The 26,815-nt window shown below is 39.8% G+C and overlaps 1 protein-coding gene across 8 annotated transcripts in view; it reads left to right on the top strand.

Annotated features, from left to right (window-relative positions):
* Positions 1-26,815, top strand: part of ATXN1 (ataxin 1) — a 295,239-nt gene that overhangs the window by 258,760 nt on the left and 9,664 nt on the right. For 7 of the 8 annotated variants that reach the window (XM_042465290.1, XM_042465292.1, XM_042465293.1 and 4 more), the window contains one exon: positions 11,913-15,162. The exons of the other annotated variant lie outside the window; for it this stretch is intronic. In XM_042465290.1, coding sequence (XP_042321224.1) covers positions 11,913-12,443 — 531 coding nt within the window. In that variant the 3' untranslated portion in view covers positions 12,444-15,162. Of the gene's footprint in view, positions 1-11,912; positions 15,163-26,815 lie in introns of those variants that run through there. 8 annotated transcript variants of the gene reach the window in all.

The following is a 26,815-nucleotide window of genomic DNA, read 5'->3' on the forward strand; positions in this document are numbered from 1 at the left end:
GCATCCTTATTTTGTTGAAATTGTTGTGTTGCGGTTTAAAAATGTAAATTGTGTATGATTTAAAAGCATCCTTAACAACCATGACCTTATTGCAACTTTCCCTAACTTAATGCCCTTCAGTTGTTTTAGACTGCAGTTCCCATAAACACTAGCTAGCATGGCATGCTGGGATTTGTATTCCTATTAGAACCACATGCAAAAGTACTAAAAGGATAGCATACTTTTATTCAAACCCATGAGAATTCCACACAGCAGTGAGTAAACCTTTCAGTTTCCCATACCTCTTCTTTAGGCTGGATGTGAAGAAAAACAAACAAAAAGGTTAGGGAAAGCTGGCCATGATGTGAAAAGCATTGTGGGGGAATCTTCAAATATTTCTCTTTGAAAGTTCATCCTGATAAAACTGGAATGGACAACTGTTGAAGGCTAGGGGGCTACATTGGTTCCCAGAAGTTCCCTGGTTCCCTGCATTGGTTCCCAGAAAACCTTGGAGGGTTGCACCTCTTCCGCCACACCCATCTCTGCAAAGAAAAGGTGCCCCCCCCCCCATGACATGTGGGGGCATGGGGCATTTTCATCATGTTTTAGGGCTTTCCTGGGCCATTATAACAACAGGGAATGAGCATAAGTCAATTCCTGTTCACTTCTTGTTTCAGAAAAGGCTTCTCCAGAAAAATGTGGAGGAAATTTCCCATGTGCCTCAAAAAGGGCATTTTGGAGTACAAAAAAATTGAAAATTTTCACAAAACGTTTTTGACCCTTGGGGTCCAGGAGGCTTCCAAACATTGTGGAAATGCCCACAACACACCACTGAGGGCATTTGGGACCCAAACAGATAACCCTTGAGGGCCACCAAAAATGGCCATGGGCCACACCCTGTAAGAAAGGTATGGCCATCAGTGATGATTACCTCTGGGTTTTTTTTAAAAATTAATTAAACAGTCAACATGGCTACCTGTAATTATTGTTAGGATTGTTTCTTGTTAAAGAAAGTTTCAGTGCAAAGTCAGTCATAAGTGCCAAAGAAGAGGAATGCCAACATTTTGTATGTCTTGGTATGCTGAAACTCTCTTGTGGATAAATCAGATTTTTGCTTTTTGTCAGCTTCATGGTGAATATGTTGGTAGACAGCATGGCCTACCTTGGCTCCTGTAGTCTGTCATCCATTGGTTCTGCTTAACATGTCATTTCTCAGCTCTTTGAGAAAGTGATACAAATCATCCAGAGTTTGTTTGAACACAGGCTTCATTCAAATATTTCTTTCTCCTCCTCATCCACTATATTATCATTTCTTCTTCTTTTTTTTTAAATGTTGGTTTTCTTCCATTGTACCTGTGGATCACAAACACTGTGCTAATTTGTTCTGCTGTACTTACAGACCCAAAAACTGAACCCCTTAACGTTCTTTTAATCTACTGGTAGTTATTTTGTGATCACTTCTAGAAGCTCCTCTCATCTGCTTTCCAAGACATAACGTCAAATTTGTCTATGTGTTACCTGGGTGAAATTCCACAATTTCAGCCTAATTAAAGGAGTGGGTTTGAAAACAAGAGGAATATTAAAATCCATAAGATTGAAATGTATCAGCATTGCACAGTTAAAGCAGTCTTAGCACTATAACTGCGATAGCATCATCCTACAGAATCCTAGGATTTGTAGTTTGATGAGGTCCTTGGAATTTCGTGCTAGAGAGCTGTACGCCACTGCCTTGCATGAGACCTCTGAAACAGAGGTCTTTTTTCACGTTTGCTATATACATGTATATGTTGCATGCTCTGAGATAAATTTAGCTGATTGTGTCTCTGGTTATTGCATGACAGCTTGATCATCTGCAATTTTTAGAGTTCTTTTCATTGTTTGTGAGCATCGACAGGAAGAGAGCTGTGGATCTTTTTATATGACAAGTAGGAATCTGCAACACAATGTTGCAGTATACAATGCTTCACTTCAGAGTTCTACTCAATCCCTACCCCCCCCACACACACCGCCTTTTCAATACCATTTCCTCCCCATTCCTTTTTTTTTTTCTTTCTTTCCCAAGATGAAGGATGTTCCTGCAGGGGTGGCTGAGGAGGCTATGTTCTTGGATGAAGTAGGTGACTCTTCCAGAGTCTTTTAGATACCAAGATCCTTGGTCTAATCCGGCTTTGTTTATTGGCAAAACCTCTCCTTTTCCAAAAATAATCCAGGGGGAAATGAGGGGGGCAGATTTTGTGGCTCTTGCCTATTCATATTCTAGCAATAGCAATTGCAAGTACTTTTCTATATTGCTTATCAGTACAGTTAAGCACTCCCTAAGTGGTTTACAAAGTGTAAGCTAATTGCCCCCAACAAAATGGATATTCATTTTAGCGACCTCGGAAGGATGCAAGCCTGAGTCATGCTTGAGCCCCCTTGGCTGGGATTGAATTCGCAACCTTATGGTTTGTGAGTGTGTGTCTGCCGTACAGGCATTTAACCACTGCACCACCAGGGGTAAACCAAGAGATGGGCAGAATGCAGCCCTCTAGATATTGTTTGACTGCAACTCCTAGCTCACCCTTGGCTAGGCTAGCTGGGGCTGCTAGGAGTTCCAGTCCAACAACATCCTGAGGGCTACAGTTTTTTTAATTGACTCCATGAAGCTTTTTTAATTCTCTTTCTTGAGAGCCACCTTGGGTCCCACTCTGGGAGAAAGGCAGCATATAAATAAATACAACCTATTTATCGTGTTCCAGAGGGCTCAATTAATTTATGGTATTAAGGCCAATCAGTGTATTTTAAAAAAACACTCCTGAAAGTCAGATAAGGTCTGGCAGTTTTTCCTTGGAAGTTGGAATCAGGTTAGCATAACAGCAGTAGTATTAAGAATTGTGGTGTAGTGGTCTGAGCATTGGACTGTAAACTCTGGAGATCAGGGTTCAGATCCCCGCTCAGCCATGGAAGGACACTGGTTGACCTTGAATAAGTTGCACTCTCTGAGCCTCAGAGGAAGGCAAGGGCAAACCCCCTCTGAACAAATCTTGCCAAGAAAACCCACTGAAAGGGTCACCGTAGGGATGCTATAAATTGAAACTATTTGAAGGCATAGAACAAGTGATGTTTTTATCTGTTTTTATCTTGCTGTACACTGCTGTGATCTTTGGAACAGCGGTATAGAAATAAAATTTTATTTATTTTATTTATTTATTATCATAATGGTGGAGGTGGTGGGATTAGTGGTAATAGTAATAGAACAAGAAGATAAGCAAAGCTATCTCGACATTAGATTGCTTACAATATAGGGAAGTCTAGATTTCCATCATTCACCACTTTAAGGCATGGATGAGCCATTGAATGGAAGGGAAATATAAATGTTTTAGGAAAGAGAAAGCCAAAACTAGCACGCTATGGTTAGCATACACCAGGATCCCAAATCACAGTTTGAGTTTTGTTTGTGTGAACCAGGAATAGAAACTTTTTATTCTCTACCCCTATGCCCAGATAAATTGTGGATAATGCAAATCTGAGGCATGTGCCCACTCATAATAGATAGTAACATCTAAATACAGTCACTGTGTACATGACTGTATCAGCTTGTTCTTATGGGTGTAGTTTGGATTGACAGATGACTTAATTGTATTTTAAAGGGGGATCATAAAAGGGTTTTTCTATCACAGACATCAAAACATGTCAGCCAAATGAAAAAGGGGGTAGGGAGAAGGATAGTAAAAATAGAAAGCAGGCTTAAGATATTCCTAGCCCATAGTACTCAAATGCCTTCTGTTCACTAATAGCCATCCTTATTTCTATTGTTTTTAAAAAGTCAAACATAATCCCACTGTATCAGTGAACAACTGAATATGAATTATACAACTCATCCAAGGTCACTAAAATCCATAATTCTAGTGGAGGTGATATAACAGGTTTTGGCTTATTTGAGTACAAGAGGCTGCAGCAGTCACATAGATAAGAAATGAGCTGGAATGGAGAACAAACATTTTTGAAATAGCCCCAGTTCTGTCCCATATGAAGTACTTGGCACACTATACCCTGTTGGAGCACTTTACTCAGATAACCTTAGTCAAAGCATTTGCCGCACTTGCCACTCAGATCACCTTAGTAAAAGATTCCTGTGTTGATAGTATCGAAACTATGTTGTTCATGCATTTGAGCCATGTAGGATCCACACAGTTTACTGTGTGAAAAGTTTACCACAGCAAATTGTCCCTGAGAGAAATGGTCTAGAAATAAAAACTGGATAAACATACAATATTGGTGTAATATGTCAGGAAAAAGCTAGCACAACTAGGGTCAGATGCTGGAAATGTACTGAGTTCAGAATTGATTCTAGCTGGTCAATTAAATTGACTGAGTAGGATGACCAGATGTCATAACTGCAAAGGAGAACAAGGTGCTGCAAAATGTAGGACATTCAAGAAAATTTAGGATATTACAAAATAAAAGCTAAAATGCGAGTATAAATATAAATATGTTTCATATGGTTTATTTACAGCTATATTATATATTCAGTGGGCCCTTGGTATCCGCTGGAGTTTGGTTCCAGGACCCTCCATGGATACCAAAATCTGTGGATGCTCAAGTCTTGGTAAATAAAATGGCAAAGTGAAGTGGTGTTCTTTAAATAAAGCGGCATAATCAAGGATGGCTTTTTGGAATTTATATTTTTTATATATTTTCAAACCATGGATGCCTGAATCCCTAGACAAAGAATCCATGGATACAGAGGGCCGACTGTACTGTATTTTATTATCCTTTTATTAGTTCATTTTATTGTATTTTATTATCCTATCCACAATCCATACTATCCTCTTATTTGCAGCGAGGACAGGCTCTCAAGTAGACACATTTCTGTAAGGTGTTGCTACTCAATGGGTTTTTTAGTCCTGCTCAAAATGACAGACATTTTGGAATTCCTTCTGGACAGATAGTTGTGTAGTAGGACATTTTCAGGAAAAGGAGGACCTCTGGTCACCCTGTGCCTGAGAAAGACATTAAAACAGGTGTTTGAGGAAAGAGAAATGCTCCCAAACTGAAGCATAAGGCCTGAGAGGTTGAGGGGATGAATTGATGAAATAAGATGGAATAAGGTTTGGAATGAAGTGCCTGCAAGCAAGATCAGGAAGATATATAGAGGAAGAGGCTGTGACTGACTTGTTACACAGGGAAAGGCATGACAAGGATTAGGGGCTTTTTGAGAATATCTTGGATCAGAAAGGAAAGAAGAGTTGGTTGCTGAGAGGCTGAAAGATTCAAGGTCCCCTAGTGCTGAAGGACCTAACATGGAGTCTCAGGGTGACCAAATGTCTTAAGCATAGAGGAGGACAAGGCATCATGAAATCTAGAACATTCAAGGGAAATGTAGGAGATTATTAAATAAAAGAGAAAAACACTCCCATAAATATAAATGCATGCTTCTTGCTCATGCTCAAAATGGAGGACATTTTTGGAATTCCTCCTGGACAGAAGGTTGAAATGTAATACGGGTCCAGGAAAAGGAGGGCGGCTGGTCAATGTGGGAGTTTCCTAGCCTGGGTTGTGATTTTTTTTCTCCTGCAAGATGAATCTGCCTTCAATAGCTGTGGAACTGGCCCTTATTGTTATTTGGAGAAGCAATGAGGTGAAAATCTGTTCCTGGCCATAAAACTGTGAAAAGCACCAGAGCCCTTCCATGAGAGGGGAATGCTTCACACAGAATCAGAGGGAAATTGCTGGGTGTTTCTTATAGTCTGGAAAATATCATGAAAAGTTTGGCTTTCATCTACAGAGAGACAAAACCAGTTCAATCCTACTGATGAGACCTGGTGACATGGCTCACTTTAGGACCCTGTGTCTTTCAGTATTGCATAACTAAACTCATAACAGTGTCCTCTGTTTGCTTTGCCAGCACCAGAGTACAGCAGAAGCAAGCAAGTGGCTCTGAGTCGTGGGTTTTTCTCTTGCTGAGAGATGCCATCAGAGTAGCTAAAAGTGGCAGGGTTTCCCTTTCTGAAGCGGAGAGTGCCATCATCTGGTAGAAAAGATGATGACTTCTTCCCATTAAAGTGTCACCTTATGCAGCAGCCTATCAAAACCTAGCTGACATCATCACACTTAAAATAATCCACCAGCTGTGTTTCTCACAAGGGACACTTCCAGAATTCAGAGAGAGTCACGTAGAGATACGATTAGAATGTGGGTTTAATTTAGGTTTCCTGCAGATTCCAAAACTTGGATCTGTTCCCAGATCAGTCATGTTTCTCTGTAGTAGCAGCTACTCTCCCGGTGAGGATTTCTGATGTTGTCTTTTTCAATTTTGTCTGGCTAGATAGATTCTTCTTTTTTACTCTCTTGTGTTTGAAATGTGCAGTGAGTGCATGGCCAAACACAGCTGTTTGTTTTTAAAAGACAGTATTGCTGAAAGAGTGACTAAGGCTGCAGCCTAAGAGTATGAAGCCCCTAGTTTGTCTGCTCCTGCAGCCCCAAACTCCTTGGATCAAAGGTGACACCATTTCCCTTCGCCATCTGCAGTGTTAAGGTGATGAGTGTGACCAATATAAAGCCCTTTAAAACCATAAAACGAAAGACGTTCTATTCTCCATTGTGGTGAAACAAACAAAAATGTTGAAAAAAATGAAAACAAAGATTAGCTCAGCACTGAAAGTGAAGAGATCAGGCAAACAAATACTCTATTTTTACCACTGAATTCTGAACTGCAAATATGGTAAGTTACAGGATAGAGTAGTGATTCTCAAATGGTGGGGTGAGACTTGGAGGCTCTGATCCCTCCCCCTCTTCCCAGACTTTTTTATGTGTAAAATTGAGTTAAATATTGAATTTACTTCAGTAAACCTGTTCTAATTTGAACAATCTTGTTTCCTTATAAATTGCTGAAATATGAGAAAATGTTCACAATAGACAAAATATTTTTAGTCATATTCTGCATCGAGTTGGGAGGGGGAGTGAGGTCTGCATGTATATTTAGAGAGTGGTGTCAAGGGTAAAAAGTGTGAGTGCCACTGAGTTGGGGCCATTTTGGCCTTTATTTGCAAAAGCAGACATGAACGTCCCACACATCTTTGTTGCTGTGTCAGAGATGCCAGTAAGCCTCCTGCATGCAAATCAGTACCATCATCCCCAGAAGATGAGTCAGTGCATGTCGCTGGCTGCATCCACATTGCAGAAATAAGCAGAGCTCTGATGCCTCAAGCAAACTATAATTCCCAAAATTTCATAGCATTGCGCCATAGCAGTTAAAGTGAGGTCAAGCTAGATTATTTCTGCAGTGCGAATGCAGTGTCTGTCTCCCAGGTTTAATGTAGGTTCATGGCCTGGTATCTGCCCATGTAGTCAGTTTTATCTTGGTCCTTTTGCATCTTGGAGGTCTGTGATCAAGAAAATGTTTTTCTTTAATTCCCTTTCAAGCCAGGGGGATATTTAAACATAAATTAATTATAAAAATGCATGGGTTTTTTGAACAGAATTCTCCTTACTACAGAATATTGGAAGGAAGACATGTTGTGAAAGATGCATTAAAGTGGATCTCTCAAGGAGACAAGAAAATACTTAGGTTTTCAAGCAATCAGAATACAATATAGAAGACCATGGGTAGGATGAAATTGTAATTTTATATTGACATGACACCTATTTAATGTATTTTGTTTTTGTTTTTTGTGTGCTTTCAATTCCTTTCTGATTTATGGTGACCCTAAAGGGATTTTCTTGGTAAGATTTGTTCAGAGGTTTGCCATTGCCTTCCCCTGAGGCTGAGAGAGTGTGAATTACCTAAGGTCATCCAGTGGGTTTACATGACCGAGCTGGGAATCGAACTCTAGTTTCCAGAATCACAGTCCAACACTCAAGCCACTGCGCCAAACTGGCTCTCATTTAATGTATGCTTCCTTATTATAATGTTGAAATAACTGCAGTACAGTGGTGCCTCGTGATACGAAATGATCGGGTTACGAAATTTCCGGGATACGAAAAAGTTGGATTGGCAAAAACTGTTTCGGGTTACGAAATATTTTTCGGGTTACGAAATTCATTTCGGCGCGAAATTCAAATGCTGCAAAGTGCAGCTATAGGCTTTCCAGTGCTAACGGAAAAGTGTTTCGGGTTACGAAATTTTCGGGTTACGAAAGGAATGGCGGAACGAATTAATTTCGTAACCCGAGGCACCACTGTACATAGATTTGTTGCACTATAGGAAAAGAAGGACTCTCATTCTGTTGCTTGAAGACACTGGGACTGATTATGCATCATAATCATAATGCCCCAGACCCCTGCAAGAAAAAAACCACTATCTCTTTTTCTGGATGGCTCAATGACCCTTGCCCCATCAGCTGTTTCTTATAGCTGTTTCCAAAGTAGAGTTTAGTTTCTCCTTCCAATGTCCAGCAGCAGCCACTGCCAAATTTGGATCAGTTTTACTTACAAAAGAAGAAAAGGGTAAGATAAGTAAAAATGGAAGCCAAAGATGGAAGAGAAGAGATTAGGAGGAATGAGGAGGAAAAAGCAGACATGAATGCTCTTGGGTGTGCTTCAGCTGTAGATTCCTTTCCAGGCAGGGGGTTGGACTAGGTGACCCTTGGGTTCCCTTCCAGTTCTAGGATTCCATGAAAGGACAAAAATTGACAATAGAGAAAGGAGAGGGTTGTCAGTCAGAGGAAAGTTGAGAGGGGATGCAGATTTTAAAAATGTTGATGTTTTGATTGGAGAAGTGGTGGGAGAGTCTCCTTCTGCCCAAAATCTGCATCTGATCTGCTTTTATCCCCTGTCTAAAGCAAAAAAGATGACAAGAGCAGCCTTGCCATGCATTTTTGAATTAATGCTTGGCTGTACCCTATTAGAAGAACTTACTGTTGCTGTTATGTATGGGGAAGCTAACAAGCCACCTTAGTGAGGACTTGTCAAGCATGTCTAGGAAACCATTGTCAAAAGCAGGATAGCATTCAGTCTGGACCCAGCAAGGCTGTTCTTACCCAGTATGATGTAGTGATTGATGTCAGGTTCAGACTTAGGAGGTTTAGGTTCCAGTCCTAAGTTAGCCACAATATTCACTGGGAGACCTTCAGCCAATAATTCAGCCTGACTTACCTCACAAGGGCACTGCTGCGTCTAGAAGTGTAGAAGAAGAAAGTGTAGAAGATGTGGTATATACACTGCACTGAGTTCTTTGGAGGAAAGATAGGATGTAAATGTTATTATTGATAGTATGGTATGGTATGCATAGTATGGTGATAATAAATAATTCCTAACTATTGATAGTGGTACAGGTGGGCAGCATTCTCCAGATGTTGTTTTTTGCAAAATGTCATTAACCTGGAGCAAATCTTCCATAGGATGATCATTAATATGCATGCCAGCCACATCTTTTTCTGTTCACATGGAGAATCCAATACATACAGATGCCAGGTACCAGCAAAAAGAAGCAGTCCCCTCTTCTTTAAAACTTCAGCATTTTAGAGTAAGGTGTTTTCCTCCAAGACAGATCCAGAGTATGCCTTCATTTAGTGAAATGCAGGATTGCTGGATTTTTCTGGAAGGCAAGTTAGGCTGATTTGAAGGTTTAAAATGTAAATCTAGAGTAAAGCTTTACATTAATACAGTACTTCCAGATGACTTGTAGACATTGAAGAAAAGACTCTCCTTCCCCTTTCCATAAAAGTGCAGGAGTCAATGGTGGACTTTGGCTTCTCCCATGGCAAATTTAGCAGTTCAGGTTCAGTCTTGCAGGGAAAGCTCTCCTGATCCTAAGGCACACAAGAGCAGAAATGGACATGGGAAGGGATGTCTGGATCTGGAGTGGGGGAATCAGAGCTTTGAGGTAACTAAGATCAGCAGGTTTTCTGAGCCATTGTGGTCTAGTGATTTGAGCATTGGACTACAGTTTTGGAAACCAGGGTTCAAATCACTGCTCAACCATGGAAACTCAGAGTGACCTTAGGCAAATCACATTTTCTCAGCTGTAGAGGTAGGCAAAGGCAAGCCCCCCTGAACAAATCTTGCCAAGAAAACCCTGTGATAGTTTTGCCTTCGAGTTGTTGTAAGTCAGAAATGATTTGAAGGCACACAACAACAACAACAACAACAACATCAACAACTTCTTCCCTTCCCCAAGTAGACAGTTTGCCTTCCCATCTCAAACTCTGTCTCTGTATAGGTCTCACTCCTCTTCAGCTTGGAAAGGGTCTGGGGCACATAGGCAACTGCAAAGTAACCATTCCCAGAGCAATGGATACAAGCTCCAAGAAAGGAGATTCCACCTCAACATTAGGAGGAACTTCCTGACAGTAAGGGCTGTTCGACAGTGGAATCTCCCTCCTTGGAGGTCTTTAAACAGAGGCTGGATGGCCATCTTTCGGGGATGCTTTAATTTGGATTTCCTGCATGGCAAGGGGGTTGGACTGGATGGCCCTTGTGGTCTCTTCCAACTTTATGATTCTATGATTCATTCTCTCCAGCATACTCTTTCTCCTTTATTTTTTCCCCTTTCACTTCCTGTTCTTCATTTTCCCTCATGTATCATTTCCCCTTTCCCCCTTCTTTTATCCCCAGAATCTTTCCTCATTTTCTACAGCATTATACCTTCTTTCTTTCTAGTCCCTATGTTTCATCTGCTGCAGTCTGTTTCTTCAGAGTCCCACACAGAGATGTGTATGCACATGTACACACACACACACACACACACACACACACACACACACACACACACGGCAGTGTGGATTGGATGAAGGCAGTGATAGTGCTATCAAAGAGAGACCAAGAGGGAAGAAAAAGGAAGAGAGGTGCAGCAGTAGCTGCTGCCTGGAGAGATACACATGGGCAGGGAGTGCCTCACTGTGCCGAGCCTTAAGAAAATCTCTCCCACCAGGGAATCTAGAGAAACTTGGTTCGTGCAGTCACAAGGATAAAATTGTTTTGACAGGAATAGCCATGATAGTTCTTTCCAGCCTAAAATGGAAAAGGTGGAAGTGGGGAGGAATAAAGGAATCAATCAGTGCATTTTAGACTGGTTTATTTTAGCATGATCCTTTGTGCATAGTTCATTTCTTCAGATGGTGCTTGAGGTGCTATGGACACTACTGGCCTGAAGAGCTGCCCTTGGTGCCAAGGGGCAGGGCAGTGGACAGCGTGAGGGAGCAGAGCATCCAATTTGTCACTCCTTGGGCTTACTGCTTAATGCAGTTGTTTCCTCCGGCCTCATGGTAGTGGTGTTTAACTGTGCCCAAGGATCAGCCTGCTTTATGCCTATTGGGAGTGCCACATCCCACTGCTGTGTGACACTGTCCTGCTGTGCAAAATATAAGCAAGATCATGCTTTAAGATCTCCAAGGCTCCTGTGGCATAATAAATGTACATAGTTTTCTCCTGGCTATTATCAGATCTAATTTTCTTCATTTCAGGCAGCATAGGACCTCATAATTTATCCTGAGATGAGGTCTGCCTAACGTTGGACTTTAATTCTCATGATTTCACAGCCATCTATGATACTTGCAAGGGCTGGGGTGTGGTGTGGTCCAGTATCCTCTGGGGACCATGAGCTTCTCACACCTGAATGAGGCCAATTGAAAAAAAAAGGTGTCCCTCTACTCATGGATTCAACGGACATAGTCAAGATTTGCCTAGAAGAAGCATATACTGTAATTTTCCTACCACCCCAACTTTCTTTTCAGAAGTACATAAATGAGAATTTACTCATCTACCTTTCTTGTCACCTCTTTGGAATATCCAAAGCTACTCCAAATCTCAGAGAACTGCTAAGGTAGAGACCAAGTATGAATTCACTTCTAGCAACTGGCAGAATACCTATACTTTTGAGTGCCATGGGTCTAATGAAATAACTGCATCTGGGAGCATATTCAATAGATTGGGATAATTCACCTACTACAATAAACAACTGTTTGTTTTCTCTCCATCCCCATCCCTCTCTCATTTTTTTTATCCCCTTGCAGGTCAGTGTTGAAGTCTTGGTAGAATATCCTTTTTTTGTATTTGGACAAGGTTGGTCATCCTGTTGCCCTGAGAGAACAAGCCAGCTCTTTGATTTGCCATGCTCCAAACTCTCAGTTGGGGATGTCTGCATATCACTTACACTCAAGAATCTGAAGAATGGCTCAGTTAAAAAGGGCCAGTCTATGGACTCAGCTAGCATCTTGCTGAAGCACTCTAAGAATGACAGTCTGACTGGTAGTAGGCATCGGTATGCAGAGCAGGAAAATGGTATTGATCAGGGAAGCGCAAAGATGTCATCTGAGAACGGTGAACTGAAGTTTCCAGACAAAATAGGATTGCCTGCAGCAACTCTACTCACAAAATCAGAACCCAGCAAGCCCACAGCAACTAGGAAGAGGAGGTGGTCAGCCCCAGAAACACGAAAACTAGAGAAGTCGGAAGAGGAACCGCCGTTGACTCTTCCCAAACCTTCTTTTATTCCTCAGGAGGTTAAGATTTGCATTGAAGGGCGCTCTAATGTAGGCAAGTGAAGTCTGTTTAGGGAAATGAAATTAGGCTATCCCTTGTCATTTTTATCCAGATTACTGTACTGTAGGCTAAAATAACCCAGTATTTACATGTTATCTTCTTATTTTAGGTTTATGTTATAACCTTGTTGTTATAGTTGCAGCTGGTATTATGCAGGAGACTGGTGCATACTTCCCCCCTACCCACTCACCCGCCCCAAGTGTTCATCAGTGATTATTTTTTACCAAGAGCTACAGAAAGGGCAGGATCTGCATCATCCCCACCCTTTGTGGAAGCAAATGTTGCTGTCACAGCTCCTGTTTTCCAGCACTTCAAGCAGAGTAAGCGTCGGTTCTCTGTGATGAGGAAACAGAAAGGGAACTGTAGCAAAGATGATCACTATTTCAGGAAGAGGGTGGGACTGGAAGATCCAAAATGGTTTGGTAGTTCTCTCAACAGTCAACTGTTGAAAATCCAGTCCAGATGTAAGAACAGAGAAATCCGCAGTCTCTGGGGCTTTGCACAATAAAACCACCTTTTTAAAAAACTTCCCGAAGTTTACCACATGTTTTTCTGAATCCCCAACCCTATCCTCCACCCTACAATAGGGGTGTCTTGACTGCACTATTATTTTTTTATTAATTTTATTCTCAGAGACTGCCACACAGAAATTTCATTTACATTTGCTAATACAGCTGCAAAACAAAAGAGTAGCAACTGGTTCTTGCTTTGCAAACATTGATAATTTCTTTAACAGTAGGACATTGTTGCTGCCGGCCTAGCAAACTTCAGCTACTAGAGCTCTTAAGTACGTGTGAACAGGGCTAAAGAAAGTAGTTTGACAAAGTTACTTCTTTTGGTATATAGCCCTCACAAGCCTCCAGTCAATGTGGGTACTAGCCATACGAGCTGGGGGAATACTGGGAACTGTAGTCCAAAAAAGTAACTTTTCCAAGTTCTGACAGAGATCCACTGAGTGTTGCCACTGACATTTGCTTCCACAAGGCAAATATGCACTGCCCCTTTGAAAGAAGATGAACAGAAAAGCCGTTTGCATTTATGTTGCAAATCTTTGTCTTTTAACTCTAGTACTGTTTTAGTTCCATCTTGACTATGGACAACTAGTGCCACTTTTTTCAAATTTCAGTGTGACACAAGGAAGTGGATGTCGAAGATGAACATAGAATGTCTTTAAGCACTTAAAATGCTGTTCACACTTTTGTTGCTGAGCATCCTGGCTTAACACTCGGCAAGTACTGTATCTCACTTTAATCTCTTTGAGAGAGGAAAAAAGCAAAGAAAGAAACTGATCTCTTCAACACTGTTAACTACATGCAAGCTTATGTAGAGGTTTCTCACAAGCAAGATGTTGAAAGTTTTTCATGTGATTTCAAAGGGATGAATGTGAATTATGAACTGGTCTGTGACAGTCATTGTCCACAAGGACTACTTAATAGGAGGCACTTTTAAAACTTTAATGCTTGTGAAAGAGTTAAAGGCATATGCGAGCTGACAGATAATAAAAGAATAAGAGAGTATAAAAGAAAGAAGAAAAATCATTATTGTCCAGTGTTTTTGGAAAAAAAAAGATGGACTTTAAAGAATCTTGCAATTTGCACATCTTGAGTTTATCATTTGTGTGGTATTCCTGCAGTTTTTACCTAATAATTTTTGGGGAAGGGAGAGGGACTGAAAAAGCTTAAACAAATGTAGCAATTACTTACTAACCTGCCTAATGTCTAGGCCATTTTTGTAGGGTTAGGTTTCCTTTCAACCTCTTTATTTTCTTTCTACCATATCTGTCATCTGGAACCAGGACAGGCTCTGAGAAATTCTCTTCAGATTTTGCTGAGTTTTCCATAAGAGTCACTTTGACATGGAAGCAAGTTTTGGTTTTTGATTTTAATTCTAATCCATTGTTATTTTATTATTGTGAATATTACTCTTTGTTATTTTGAATAACTTCTTTTCCATTATTAGTAGATGTCAAGATTTGGTACAAAACAGGACGATGGGTAGAAGGTTTACCCAGTTAAGCTCTTTTGTTATTGGTGTTGTTATTGTTCCCAGAAATCTGAAACAAATTTGAGAGTATATCCAGAGATCTTAACTCCTGCTGATTCTGTGGCTTTCATCTTGAAATACATTCCTGATGAATAGCCACATTAAAGCCCTGGTGACTACTCACACAGATGAGTGATATGATACCAGCCTGTGAAAAAAAATTACATCAATAAATGTACAGCCTACTTTAAAGTTAAGCTAATGAAAATACTGCATTCATTTCTAAAGAATTACAATTAGGGTCACCTGATGAGAGATAATTGGCATTTTCACACATGAAACTTAATTTGGGTTCTCCTTGAATCAGTCTGCAATGTGAATACAAAATCCATGTTAGCATGTTTTGTCCACGTTAACAATGTTCATGTGTGGTACAAATATGATAGAGGCTCAAATATTGTACCTTGTGTGAAAATGTGCAAGAACAGATGCAAGGCATCTGTGTTAGCTCTAGCTTGTCAGGGGTCGGTGAGCAAGCATGATTCCTCTTCTTTCCCTACTCAGAATTGCTTTTGGGTGTTATCCAAACCCAGGGTAAGGAAGGCAGATGACAGGGCATGTTGCCTGTGTAAATAGAGGTTTGCCCCTTAATTTTTCCCATGATCATCCACTTGCCCTAAGGAAGGGGTAGGCAACCTTTTTGAGCTGGGGGCCGGGTTGCTGTCCCTCAGACAACTGGGGGGCGGAAGCCAAAAAATAATAATTTTAAAAAATTTAATAAAATAAATAAACCGGGACAAATGTAGGACAAAATTTTCAAATGGAAGACACTTTTTTTAAAAAATGGAGGGACACGTGAAAAAATTTGCTGATTTTTTAAAAAATGTTAATATAAATGCTGTTTCTGAGGCTTCTATAGATAATTGCCCCCCAAAGGCCCCGGCGGCAACGGCAGCAGGACAAGCTGGGGCCGGTCCCAAGGCCTTGCCGGGCCGCATCCGGCCCACGGGCCCAAGGTTTGCCTACACCGCCTAAGGTAACGCCACTCTCCTCAAAGTGGCCTTCTTTGCAGAATGAATGAAGCTGAAATAGGCAATTTGCACATCTCTGTTACTTAAGTGAAGGGTAAACATCAAACTTTGTCTAGATTTAACAAATATTAAATCGGCTTGCCCATCAGGAGTTCATCTCTCTTAATCAAGACTTTGACCCTGAATGTGGTCCTATAGGGAGGGTTGGGACACTGTTAATCTGAGATCAAGAATCTAGATTTTAGAAGTCAGAACAAATCCTAAAAGCAAATTCCTCAAAAATGTTCATTTCCCTTCTCTACTCCCTTAAAAGCATTTTAAGAGGAAAGTGACTCCCAACCTATCGTTCCCTTCAGTTCTTATGTCTCTTTGTTACTTGAACGTTAGCTCACACCAGAACTAATCATTTTTGTACCATTTTCTGGGATGCACCAAAAATGTGTTTAAGTTTGAAAATAGTTTGAAATCTTTCTTGAATTGTTGTTATAACCTCTCAGTAATTCACCAAATAGCTGAGCAGGTTCCTCCTTACAATCATATTGCTTATTTAGTGCTGTAACATTTTTTTTCAACTTTTCTGCTCAGAGAACTTTGCTTAATCTTCCATAAACTCTGCTCAGGGCACTTTCAATTTATTGTTTTTTTGAAGTTTTATTTTGGCTTTTTGTTTTGTTCTGTTTGGGATTTTTCCCTGTTTTCGTTTCAACCTCTGATGTTGAGAATAATAGAAAGATACAGGGCAGAATTCCCTATTTCATTCCCATCAGTACCACTATTCTCATGTGTACTCAGAGAGCATCACACATATAAGGAAGCAGGGATTTTAGAACTGACCACACCTAGTAGACACTAAAAAGTAAAAATTAATAATAAAAAGGTTGGAGCAATAGGAATGTATTTGTTCTCTGCTTGCATTGCAGATTTAGCATCCTGCAATTGCTGTTTCTTTCCAAACATTGTTCCCTTTTGTTGTGCTTTTGCTTTTTTAGCATGTGCAATATTTTATGTGCCAATTTAGACTCATCCAATTGGTGATAGGTAAACCCTTTCCCTGCCATCTTTTTGTGTGTGAAATCTAGGGCCTTATACTCCCTTGGTCCATAATAGGGGACAGAATGTCTCTAGACGCCAAAAACTGTGGCACCCATGGAGTGAGGGCTCTGTAGAGCTCTTATTTTAGTCCACATGGCCTCTGTGTTTTAAAAATAATAATAATCCAAGCAGAGAAAAATATTTAATAATACCCCTCCTTCAAAGGATTTTAAAGATGCAAAAGGATGACTTGGGATGGGACAAATTCTGTGAAAATGAATGATCTAAAAATCCGTAATTGGGCACTTTTGTATGGATGCAAGCAACCTTCTACAGAACTGTCAACATTAGGTTTTATTTTGCACCTGCTGACTATGATTATTCTATATCTTGCCTTTAAGGAAGATAAAAACCCTTCTCAAAAAACACAGCACCCATGTCCTCTGTTTCTGAACAGTCTGTGGCTGATGAATGCTTATTTTCATCTGGGGCCTGGAGTCGTAGTCCCAGTCTCAAGAACTCTTTTCCAAACTCTGGTTTGGTGAATCCTGTTTGATCCTTGGAACACCTGGAGTTGTGCTTTTTGGTTACAGAAGTGAACTGGTCTATTTGTGGCCTAATTCTGTGACATTTTCACCTTTTCCACTTCCCACAATGAACCTATATAAGTTCTGGCCCTGTTGATATCTACCATGAAAGGTTGTCTTGTGTTGTCTTCAAGAGCAACTGCATTGGACATTTGAGACTTGGGCTCCAAAGTGTTGAACTTTCTCTTGGAAAAAGAAATCCATAATTTCAACAAGGAATAACTCCACCCACGTCCCTGGAACTGCTCTTCTAAATTTTGCTTCACAGAATCACTCCCTTCCCACTTCTTCCTGTTGGTTAAATAGCAATGGGTAAGCGTAGAAAACATTTAGAGATCATTAAAATTAATTTCATTGCAAGAGGCCTCTGTACAGTGTCCACATGGCAATATTAACTGACGCAAGTTTCCTTTGTTTTTGTACCAGACCTGTTTTAGTTTACAATGAAATTCATACAATCACCAATAAAATTAGTCAGGGCAAAGAAAAACAAAAACCAGAACCTCTTTATAGGAATTTCTAAATAAATATATATCTATATCTATATCTATATATAATGACTGTTCCTTATAGTGTTTAACTTAGGCATCATTTCAGTTTGTCTGGGCCACATCGTGGGGGTTTCAGGGTGCAATGTCACTTACTGTGTATCCTGTAAGTTAAACATGGATTCGTTTCTTTAAAAAAAAATAATCCCTTCTGTGCATCTTTCTCTCCTTCCCCTTCCTCCTTTGGAAAAATGCATGTCTTATCCATCTATTTTAATCCTGATGTTGCTTTTAAATTTGTTTGGTGGGGGGGGGGGATGTTGATGCAGGAAGTGACATCACTATTCTTGTTTCCCTAAATCAAGGAACATTTGGAAACCTTTCACACCTCTTACTCAGGGATGGGGCTGGTGTATGTGTGGTACACTGATGTGACCAGAAGGAGCACTTTTACTGCTCTGGAGTAGGGATGTTCAATTCCAAGGAGATGTTTGGATTTCCTGCATGGTTATGTATTAACTTCCCAGATTAATCACATAGAATGCAATAGGAAGCAGCAGATCTAGTCTGAACTGGAGCTTTTAGTCACGGAGAAATTTCACTATATGCTCAGTGACTTGTGTTTCATTAATATGTTGCCAAGAAATGGGGGGGGGGGGGGAAACGACCCATAATATTGATATTGTATGAATAGGAAATGAGAATGCTATTTTGAAGACAATGAATTTGTATTTCTTCTAATTTTCAGACATGAGTTACTAAACATTTGTTTTATGCCATAGATATCCAAGCAACAGTGTTGTAAAGCCTTATGTATATCTTCAGCGTTGCAAGGGAGCAATCAGGTTCTCCCACATCCTTTAAATCTGTAGGGTCGCCCTTTTGACATCTCCTAACTGCTTTGCAAAGTAGGTTTTGAAACGTCAGAGGTAGGCACTGATCAGTCCTAAGGCCCACTTGTGTGTAGTTCTCTTTGCAGCATTGGAACTATAATTCCTTGGGGTGCTTTTGTGCACCTGCTAGTTCAGGTATTGCCAAACACTTCACCTTGGGGTAGGTGTTTAGGGCTTAAATCCAAATGTTAGTCCCAGCTAGAGTAGCTCTTTTGATCAACCACTGAATGGTAAATCGACCTTTATGTAAATCCCTTATTTATAACCCACTTTAATCAAGAAAAACAGCCCCTTTTGTGTCACATCAACTATGGAATGACATTTTTAAACAGCAATATGTGACCTGTATTCTCTCCTCATCTTCCTCTCCCCTACCCCCAAAATCATTACAGATAACTGTGCTGTCCAGCCTAAGGATAGACACTGTGGTAGTGTGAAAACAAAGGGAAATTGTTCTGTATGTCTGGTTTAAGCAGAATGTGGTTAGTGCTTTTCTTTTCTTTTTTATGCTTATAACTCTGACAATTCCTAAAAAACAAAAAATAAGAGAATGAATATTTTCCCAAACCGTAAGTGTTGTTTTTGAGAGCACAGGAATATTCTGTTGATTTCCTTTGTAGTTTCCAAGAGCAGTATTGTGGTTTTACTTTTTCTTCCTGTTGATAGGGAAATTCCAAACAAGTTGCACACTTCTACTCCAGAGTTCAATTTCTTTTACATAGACGACCTCGCTTCTGACGTGTTACCTTACTGATAGGATCTTTACTTGTAGCACTATAACTCGTGGGGATATTTTTTTATGTGAACCTAATTTGATGAAAAGCTTAAACAAACTTTTTTGAAGCACTCACATTGAGAGGACTACAGGTAATGTTTTTTTAAAAATTGCACAAAAGAAACATGAATGTTGGAATGATTCATTCAGTGTTTGAAAAGCGATGGATATGTTGAAATCGTGTGTTGTTTGTAAAAATGAAATAAAAGTACAAAAGCCGAGAAAGGGTGAAAGTTACATGTTTTTTGTATATAGAAAACTCTCACATCTAGATGATCCGATTGTATTGGTTCTGGCTGGAAAGAATAGATGATTAACAGGTTTTTCAAAGACAAATATGCTTACTTTTGCATTTGCATTACATGAATCCCATCATTGGGGCAGGGGAGAATGATTCACTAGTATACCACTATTTGCCCTGGTTGATTTGAAACACTGAATTTCATTGGGATGTCTTTACTCCTTCTAGGGATGGTGACTCACATTTTCTGCACTTCCATATTCCTTAAAACAAAACACAAAGGGCAGCCCAAAGAATTAGAGAAAAAAAGGTGTTTGTTACAAGGGATTCTCACAGCCAATTAAAAGTTGGAAATAGCCTTTTGTCTCCTGTAATCCACACTTCCCCTCATCCCCTTCATTTATGCCTGGAAGTATTAAAGACATAATTTTGGTATTCTAGAAGTTATCCAGAGAGTTTGAATTATTTTTCATTTGGTTTACAAATGATTATTACTACCACAGCAAAAAATGAAGGGAACTTTGGGATATAAGTATCTGAGGTAGGGGCCAAAATACAGGAGAACTTTAAAGTGGGGGCGGGATGTCTCTCTGATGGTTATTTGAATCCTTCTCTCCTTCTCCCTTGCAATCTATAGTAATAATCCAAGTTTCAGTTTTGGCATTTAGTGTAGTATAATTCTATACTAAAATGGCCCCTTTGGATGCAGAAAGATGGCCTCTGTCATAATAAAATGAAATACATTTGATCACTGAGTAGTGCTTCTACAGTACCTATTGCAAGAACTCTGTGGTTTTTTCCTCATTGTTATCAGAAAGGACTTGAGTCTTCCACTGAGCATTAATCAGAGGCGTCATCTGTGGTTACTTTTGTTTGTTATTTCCTTTTGCTTGGTTAAAGCTCTTGTTCCCTTTTCCTCAGCCATACAGTAGGCAGCCATTGGAGGTGTCCTCTGCAATAGACTTGACTCACTGGTGCTGGAATTGCTGTATGATGAGAATATTGCAAGTCAGCTTCATTGAGACCTGGGACAAATAATACTATAGACGTCCAAATCATAGGTACTCGCTTTCTTTCAATGGTGCCACTTTGCCAACAAAATGAACACATGTGAAAGGGCTGTTAGTGAAGGGTTGCAAAACCACTGAAAATTTGGCTCAAGAAAATGCTTGGCTGAACTGTGCTTTGAACATTAGATAATGTAGGATCATCCGTTAAATCTATAGTTTGTTTTGATATGAAGCTGTATTCGGAAGAAGTAGTGGTCTGCAAATTTGCATCACCAAAGAGCTGGCCACCAAGAGATTTCTTTGAAAATCAGAAGCCTTCAAGTCAGGGATGGAGAATGTATAGCTTTCCAAATATTGTTGGATAGTAACTGTCAGGACCCACTATGCTAAGTACAGCTGATAGCAACTGCAGCCCAGTAATATCAGGAGGGCCAGTTTACTCACCATTGTACATAATGTGCAGCTCATCTTCAGAGTAGTGTCTCTGTAACTGAGGGGACAACTATATATTCAAAATGGCTGCCAATAAATTTCCATTTACCAAAAGCCAAAGCCAAAGGAGGAGCACAGAAGGTGCACTTATTTATTGGCCAGAGAAATGATATACTTCTTACATGTTGAGCACTTAAGGCTGTATGGCAGGCAGTAAAAGGCAAACCTTTTGATTGATCTGGATGGTTTTCACTTTCATGCTTGTAAAGTTGTCAGATCTAATTAATCCCTATTCACTTGCAAGTTGTTCTGTGTATCTTTTAGTCCCAGAAAGACAGGCCTTAAGTAACTGAAATGCCTCAAAATGTTTGTGTGTGTCTGGACAATAAATATCTGCATTTACTTAGCTGGTTTATGGCTCTCCTCATGTTTTCTATTTGTACCTCAGACCTGCTGCCTCTCAAGGTCATTATTAAGATAGAAACCTTAATTGTTGTCTTTGTCAGCAACTACTAAATGTAGTTCTATTTAAAACAGCACATAACATCACAAAATATTCTTTTACCTAGACCATTGAATAGGTAACTTTCATGCCCTTACATTCAGGCTTAGATTTATTAGTTCCAACTAGAGTATACCCACTGAATGTGTGAAACTTACATAAGCATTGACTTAAAGCCTCATTGATTCAATGAGTCTGTTCTAACTGGGGCTAACAATTGGACATAGTCCTCAGTTTTGATAGCAGTTTTCTAAACATTTAGCATGTTTCAAGGAAAGAAGTCTCCCACGTCAACAGAAAAGTTGGTGTGGGGCTTTCCCCCTTTACTCAAGCGATGAAGCAAAAATACACTTTTCAGTGTCCTGCCTAGTGTTGGCCTAGGAAAAGGGGTATCATAGCTTTATGCTGCGGTCATATTGGGCTGACATGGCCAGTACAAGGAGAAATAGGGAGGGAATGTTTTGCACCTTATAGAAAAGAGGAGAAAAAATTAAGTTCATACAGGCATAGGTAAGAGCTTTTATTGTGACAAGAGAACTTTTTCCATATGCGTGCATACTCTCTGTAATTCCAGTGTAAAATATTGTACTTGCACTAGCTTTTTTAAAACAAATATTAAAAAAAATGGAAGAATTCATATTCTATTTTCTAATCGTGGTGTGTCTATTTGTAGGATACACTCGCGTCTGTTTATTGAATTTTATGGTCCCTTTCTTTGATGGTGCTTGCAGGTTTTCTAGGTAGAAATTATTTCATTATTATAATAAAACAATGTTTGATTCAAAATTTGAACAAAATTGTTTTAAAGAAATTGTCTGTATACCAGTACAAGTTTATTGTTTCAGTATACTCGTACTAATAAAATAACAGTGCCAATTGCATATCAGTGTTCTTTCTTGTGTATGAATTAAGGAAAAAGTGGTGGGTATTTTTCTTTGAAAGGGCGGTATGTTCATAGGAATCAGTCCTTGACGTTTATGGTGGTGACAAGAAAAGCACTGCTTTTACAAAATAACAAAACATCTTTATTTATCTATAATAAAATATACACAGATGTTGATGAATTGGTGTGTGTGCCTTTGAGTCATTTCTGACTTACGGTGACCCTAAGGCAAACCTTTTATGGGATTTCCTTTGCAGAATTTGTTCAGCAGGGGTTTGCCCTTACTTTCCCTTGAGGCCGAGTGTGACTTGCCCAAGGTCATCTGTAGTTTTATTGCAAAACGGTATGATACAATCTAGTTAGTTCACTTGTCCCTTCTCCGCCCACTCCACCCCAGACCTTGCTTACAGCAAAAGGGGAACGGGAAAACTAATAGTTAAGGTATGTTATCCATGCACAGTAAAAATATGTATTCTGAATTTATTTATTTAGAGCTCTTTTTGTCTCATTATTTTTGTATAGTATTAATTGATCTTTACAATCATTTTGAACAGACCTGTAATGAGTGGTAATACTTGGGACATTTTTATCCAGCTGTATGTGGTTTCACTTGTTACAACCAAACTGTATGTTGAAGATTCTGAGAAATCGAGATTACTGTTAGGATGATTTGCTCTATTGCCCTTACTAAGATTTTAATAATAGCAGCAGTAGCAACAGCACTTCAAGCTCCAAGACTTACAATAAAATACATCTGACATTGGCTCCTTGAGAACCTTGGAAGTCCAGCCCCCACAGAAAATTTCAAAACATGATCTAGGGAATGTGACGGGTGTTTTGAATCCCAAAATGGTAGGGGGGATTGGGGAACTAATTGTCCATGGGAAGCCCTCTTTGCTGCAGTTATGTAAAAATTCTCCCTGTGAAAAATCCCCACTGGACGCAAGTCTGATATTTATTCATAGACTTGTGTAATCTAAAACATTTTTGATGCTTCATTTCCCTTCCTTCATATATTGGCTTTATATCACACATCCTAGTTGCAGCTGATACAGGACTACTGGGTACTTAAGACTTGGCTTCATGACTTGTTCATATCAAAAGCTTGACTCCTGCTGCATGGATATCCAATACAGAGCCACATGACACTTAGAAGACTGCTGCTATTTTTCATGGGGCACTCGAAGGTGGTAACTTCTTAAGCAGGAATATTGTTTTTAATATATTATGGCAATTTTGTAGGTGTGGAGAGGGCAAGCATTAATTCTGAAAGCTTTATGCCACTATTGAAAAGCATGATTAAATCAGAACAGCACAATTATTAACAGTGGTCTGCAGTGCAATAAAAAAGGTTCTATATTTGGGTTTAAGGCTAGATGTGACTTGCATTTAAATAAAATATAAATAAAAAATTAAATAAAAACATTTCAAAATAGATTTAAAATACCATATATACTCAACGATAAGTCTACCTCATATGTAAGTCAAGGGCAGGTTTGGAGGCTAAAATAATGGATTTTGATATGACCCGAGGATAAGTCGAGGGTGAAATTTAGGATCATGTAACACATGATCTAGAGGATGAAGCAAAGGAAAACAATGCCAAATAATTTATAAAATTACAGCAGGCATCAGTGTTTGTGTTTACACTAAAATCTGGATGGATGAGAGAGTAGATGGGGATCTGTGCTTCCAGGATAGATTATACTCTTGCCTTTAACCAGGGGATGGTTATTTTTTTATAAGAGTTGAAGTGCAATACTTATGTTGACTCGTGGATAGGTTGACTCAGGGTGTTTGGGTCCAATTTCTGACTAAAATTTCTAGACTTATACATGAGTATATACAGTATTTATGTTTATTTACACGGAAGTGAGTATCACTTTGCTCAAAAGGTCTGTTTAGTGCTAAGCTCTGGTGGCATTGCTGAAAAACATTTTACTTAACTGCACACTGTCGTAAGATGATTCAGCAGGTTTGTGTCAAGTGGCTGAAAAGATACAGAACTTGCTCTCACCTGAAAGATAATAGGGACAGCTTGAGGAATGTGATAGTAGTGAATTCCTAATGACTACCCACATCCACATTAGGCTGAATCATATACTACTAACCACCAGATTTACTGTACAGATTCTCTGAACCCCTCCTGCCCTTACAGCCCTACAATGCCACAGCAGGATCAGAGAAACATCGGCCTGTCCCTGTAGCCAGAGCCAAAAGTGACTACATCAACACTGAGAAACATCAGCATACTCCAGAGATCTCAGGGCATCTTGATCCTTTTAGAGATCCTTAGATATTTCTCTGATCACACTTGTTCTTTAAGAGGCATGGATGGGCAGGCGGACAGGTGGGAGGCTTTGGACACTGCAGAGGGAGGAAAGTAATGCCAGCCTCTCCAGAATCCAAAAAAGAACATGCATAGGTGTAAGGGAAATGCACATCTGTGTATGTCACTAACATGACACCAGCCACTGCCTCATAAAGACACTACATATGCAAGCTATCCTACAGTCTTTTGTAATAAGTAATTCCCCAATTGCAAAGAATACATGAATAATGACATCACACTACTGGCTGGGAAGTTTTTATCTTTTGATGTTTTCTAGCTTACTGCAAAAGGAGTCATTTATCTGGTCTGATCAATCTTTAAGACTCAAGATTTAAAAGAAGAAAAAGGATATCTAAAAGGATCAAGATGCCAGTGCCAGTTCCCAAATATGAAAGAGCTTATAAAGAGAATGTTTTTGTATTTCATCATCCAGAATATGTCACTGAGCCTTTGGAGATTATCACATTAGGGATGGGGTGTCATTGTCCCATCCTTCCCACCTGATCACAGAAAGCACTTTCACAAATAACTTATACTTGACCTGGCAGAGAAGCGCAAGTGAAGGTGATTGTGCAGATCACTTTCACTCACAATCACTCTGAACCCGTCCTTCAGCCACCTGGGAAGTGTGAGTGAAAGTAATAGCACAAATCACTTTCACACGAAAGCAGTCTGAAAAGCACTTTCAGCCATCAGCTGAAAACACTTTCTACAGTGATTTCCAGTCTTTTGTAATAACGGACAAATCTGTTATTACCATGATGGCTGGAAGTGCTTTCCCTTTCACTCAGGTCACAGATGGGATAAGGATGGGGGAGCAGTCCCATTCCTATCCTGTTCCCATGTGAAAATCTCCAGTCACTAGAGGCTTCTGGGAATGACAGTAAAAAGAAAAGTAATTCTTATGAACTCCATTACCATATCCCTTCAGCACTGTTGGTTCCAGTAGCAGTAACATAGTACATTAAATAAACAGCTTAATTTATATATCGCTTCATACGGAACTAGCAGTGTCTAAGCAGTTTACGACTGTAAGCTAATTGCCCCAAACAATCTGGGTACTCATTTTAATGACCTCGGAAGGATATAAGCCTGAGTCAAGCTTGAGCTCTGGCTAGTATTGAACTCACAACCTTATAGTTTTGAGTGAGTGGCTGCAGTACTGTGCCACCAGGGCTCCTACTAAATGCACCACAAAGATTGATATCCTTCTCCAAACATCCCCGAATTTGATGGTAGATGTGGCTACATGTTATTGTTTGTGAAGTGTTTGAAAAATACTGTATTCCACACTATAAAGTATGTATGCTTATCTGCCTCATTACTGGAGAGCTCATCTACGCAATTAAATTGATCAGAAAATGACAGCAAATTGCATCTGTTCCTTAGCATGCTCAGTTATAGCTACTGTCTCTCTCTCTCTCTCTCTCTCTCTCTCTCTCTCTCTCTTTGCTACACACTCACATACCATATCAGACTAAAAGTGGTTTCATAAGACTGCTGGAATGCCTATGGCTTGTGAGAACTCACAGGAAATGAAGCAGTCTCTTTCCTGCCAGTGTCAAGTGTTGCCCTCAGCTCAGAAGCAGTGCAAACCTTATGACGGTTCCTCTTCTCATATAAATAAATGCAACCATTCATTTAAAGAAGTGAAGCAGCTGCACTTGAAGATATAGTAAGGACTGAACGTAACTTCCTTGTTCAAGACACTAATGTGCCAGTGTCCGAAAGTGACTAGCCATCCACTTTTACTGCAGATGTTAAAATGATTGCACAATGCAGAGACAAGAAGGACATAGAGAAGTAAAACATTATATGACCACCCTTTTATGTATTTTAGATCTTTCTTCTGGTAATGCATCCCCTAATGAACTGCTGCAGTATGAACTGTGCATGTACTTCTCTCATTCTGACCCTTCATCCCAAAAACAACCACAATGACAGCTTATCTTGCAGCTGACAATAAAGATAAGGACACATTTTGACAAGAGCAGTTACAGATTAAATCACATTAAAACTCTGGGCCCATCCAGACAGGCCAAAATAAAGCTGCTTCGGGTCACTTTGGAGATATGCTATTTAAATGATGCATGCGTCCTACGAGTCTAGAACCGTACCAAAGCCATGCTCCAGTCCTTAGGACTGGAGCATGGCTTTGGCATGGCTTCTGGGCTGATAGGAGGTG

The sequence above is a fragment of the Sceloporus undulatus genome, chromosome 4, assembly GCF_019175285.1.
Source record: "Sceloporus undulatus isolate JIND9_A2432 ecotype Alabama chromosome 4, SceUnd_v1.1, whole genome shotgun sequence".
In the NCBI taxonomy this organism is placed as follows: domain Eukaryota; kingdom Metazoa; phylum Chordata; class Lepidosauria; order Squamata; family Phrynosomatidae; genus Sceloporus; species Sceloporus undulatus.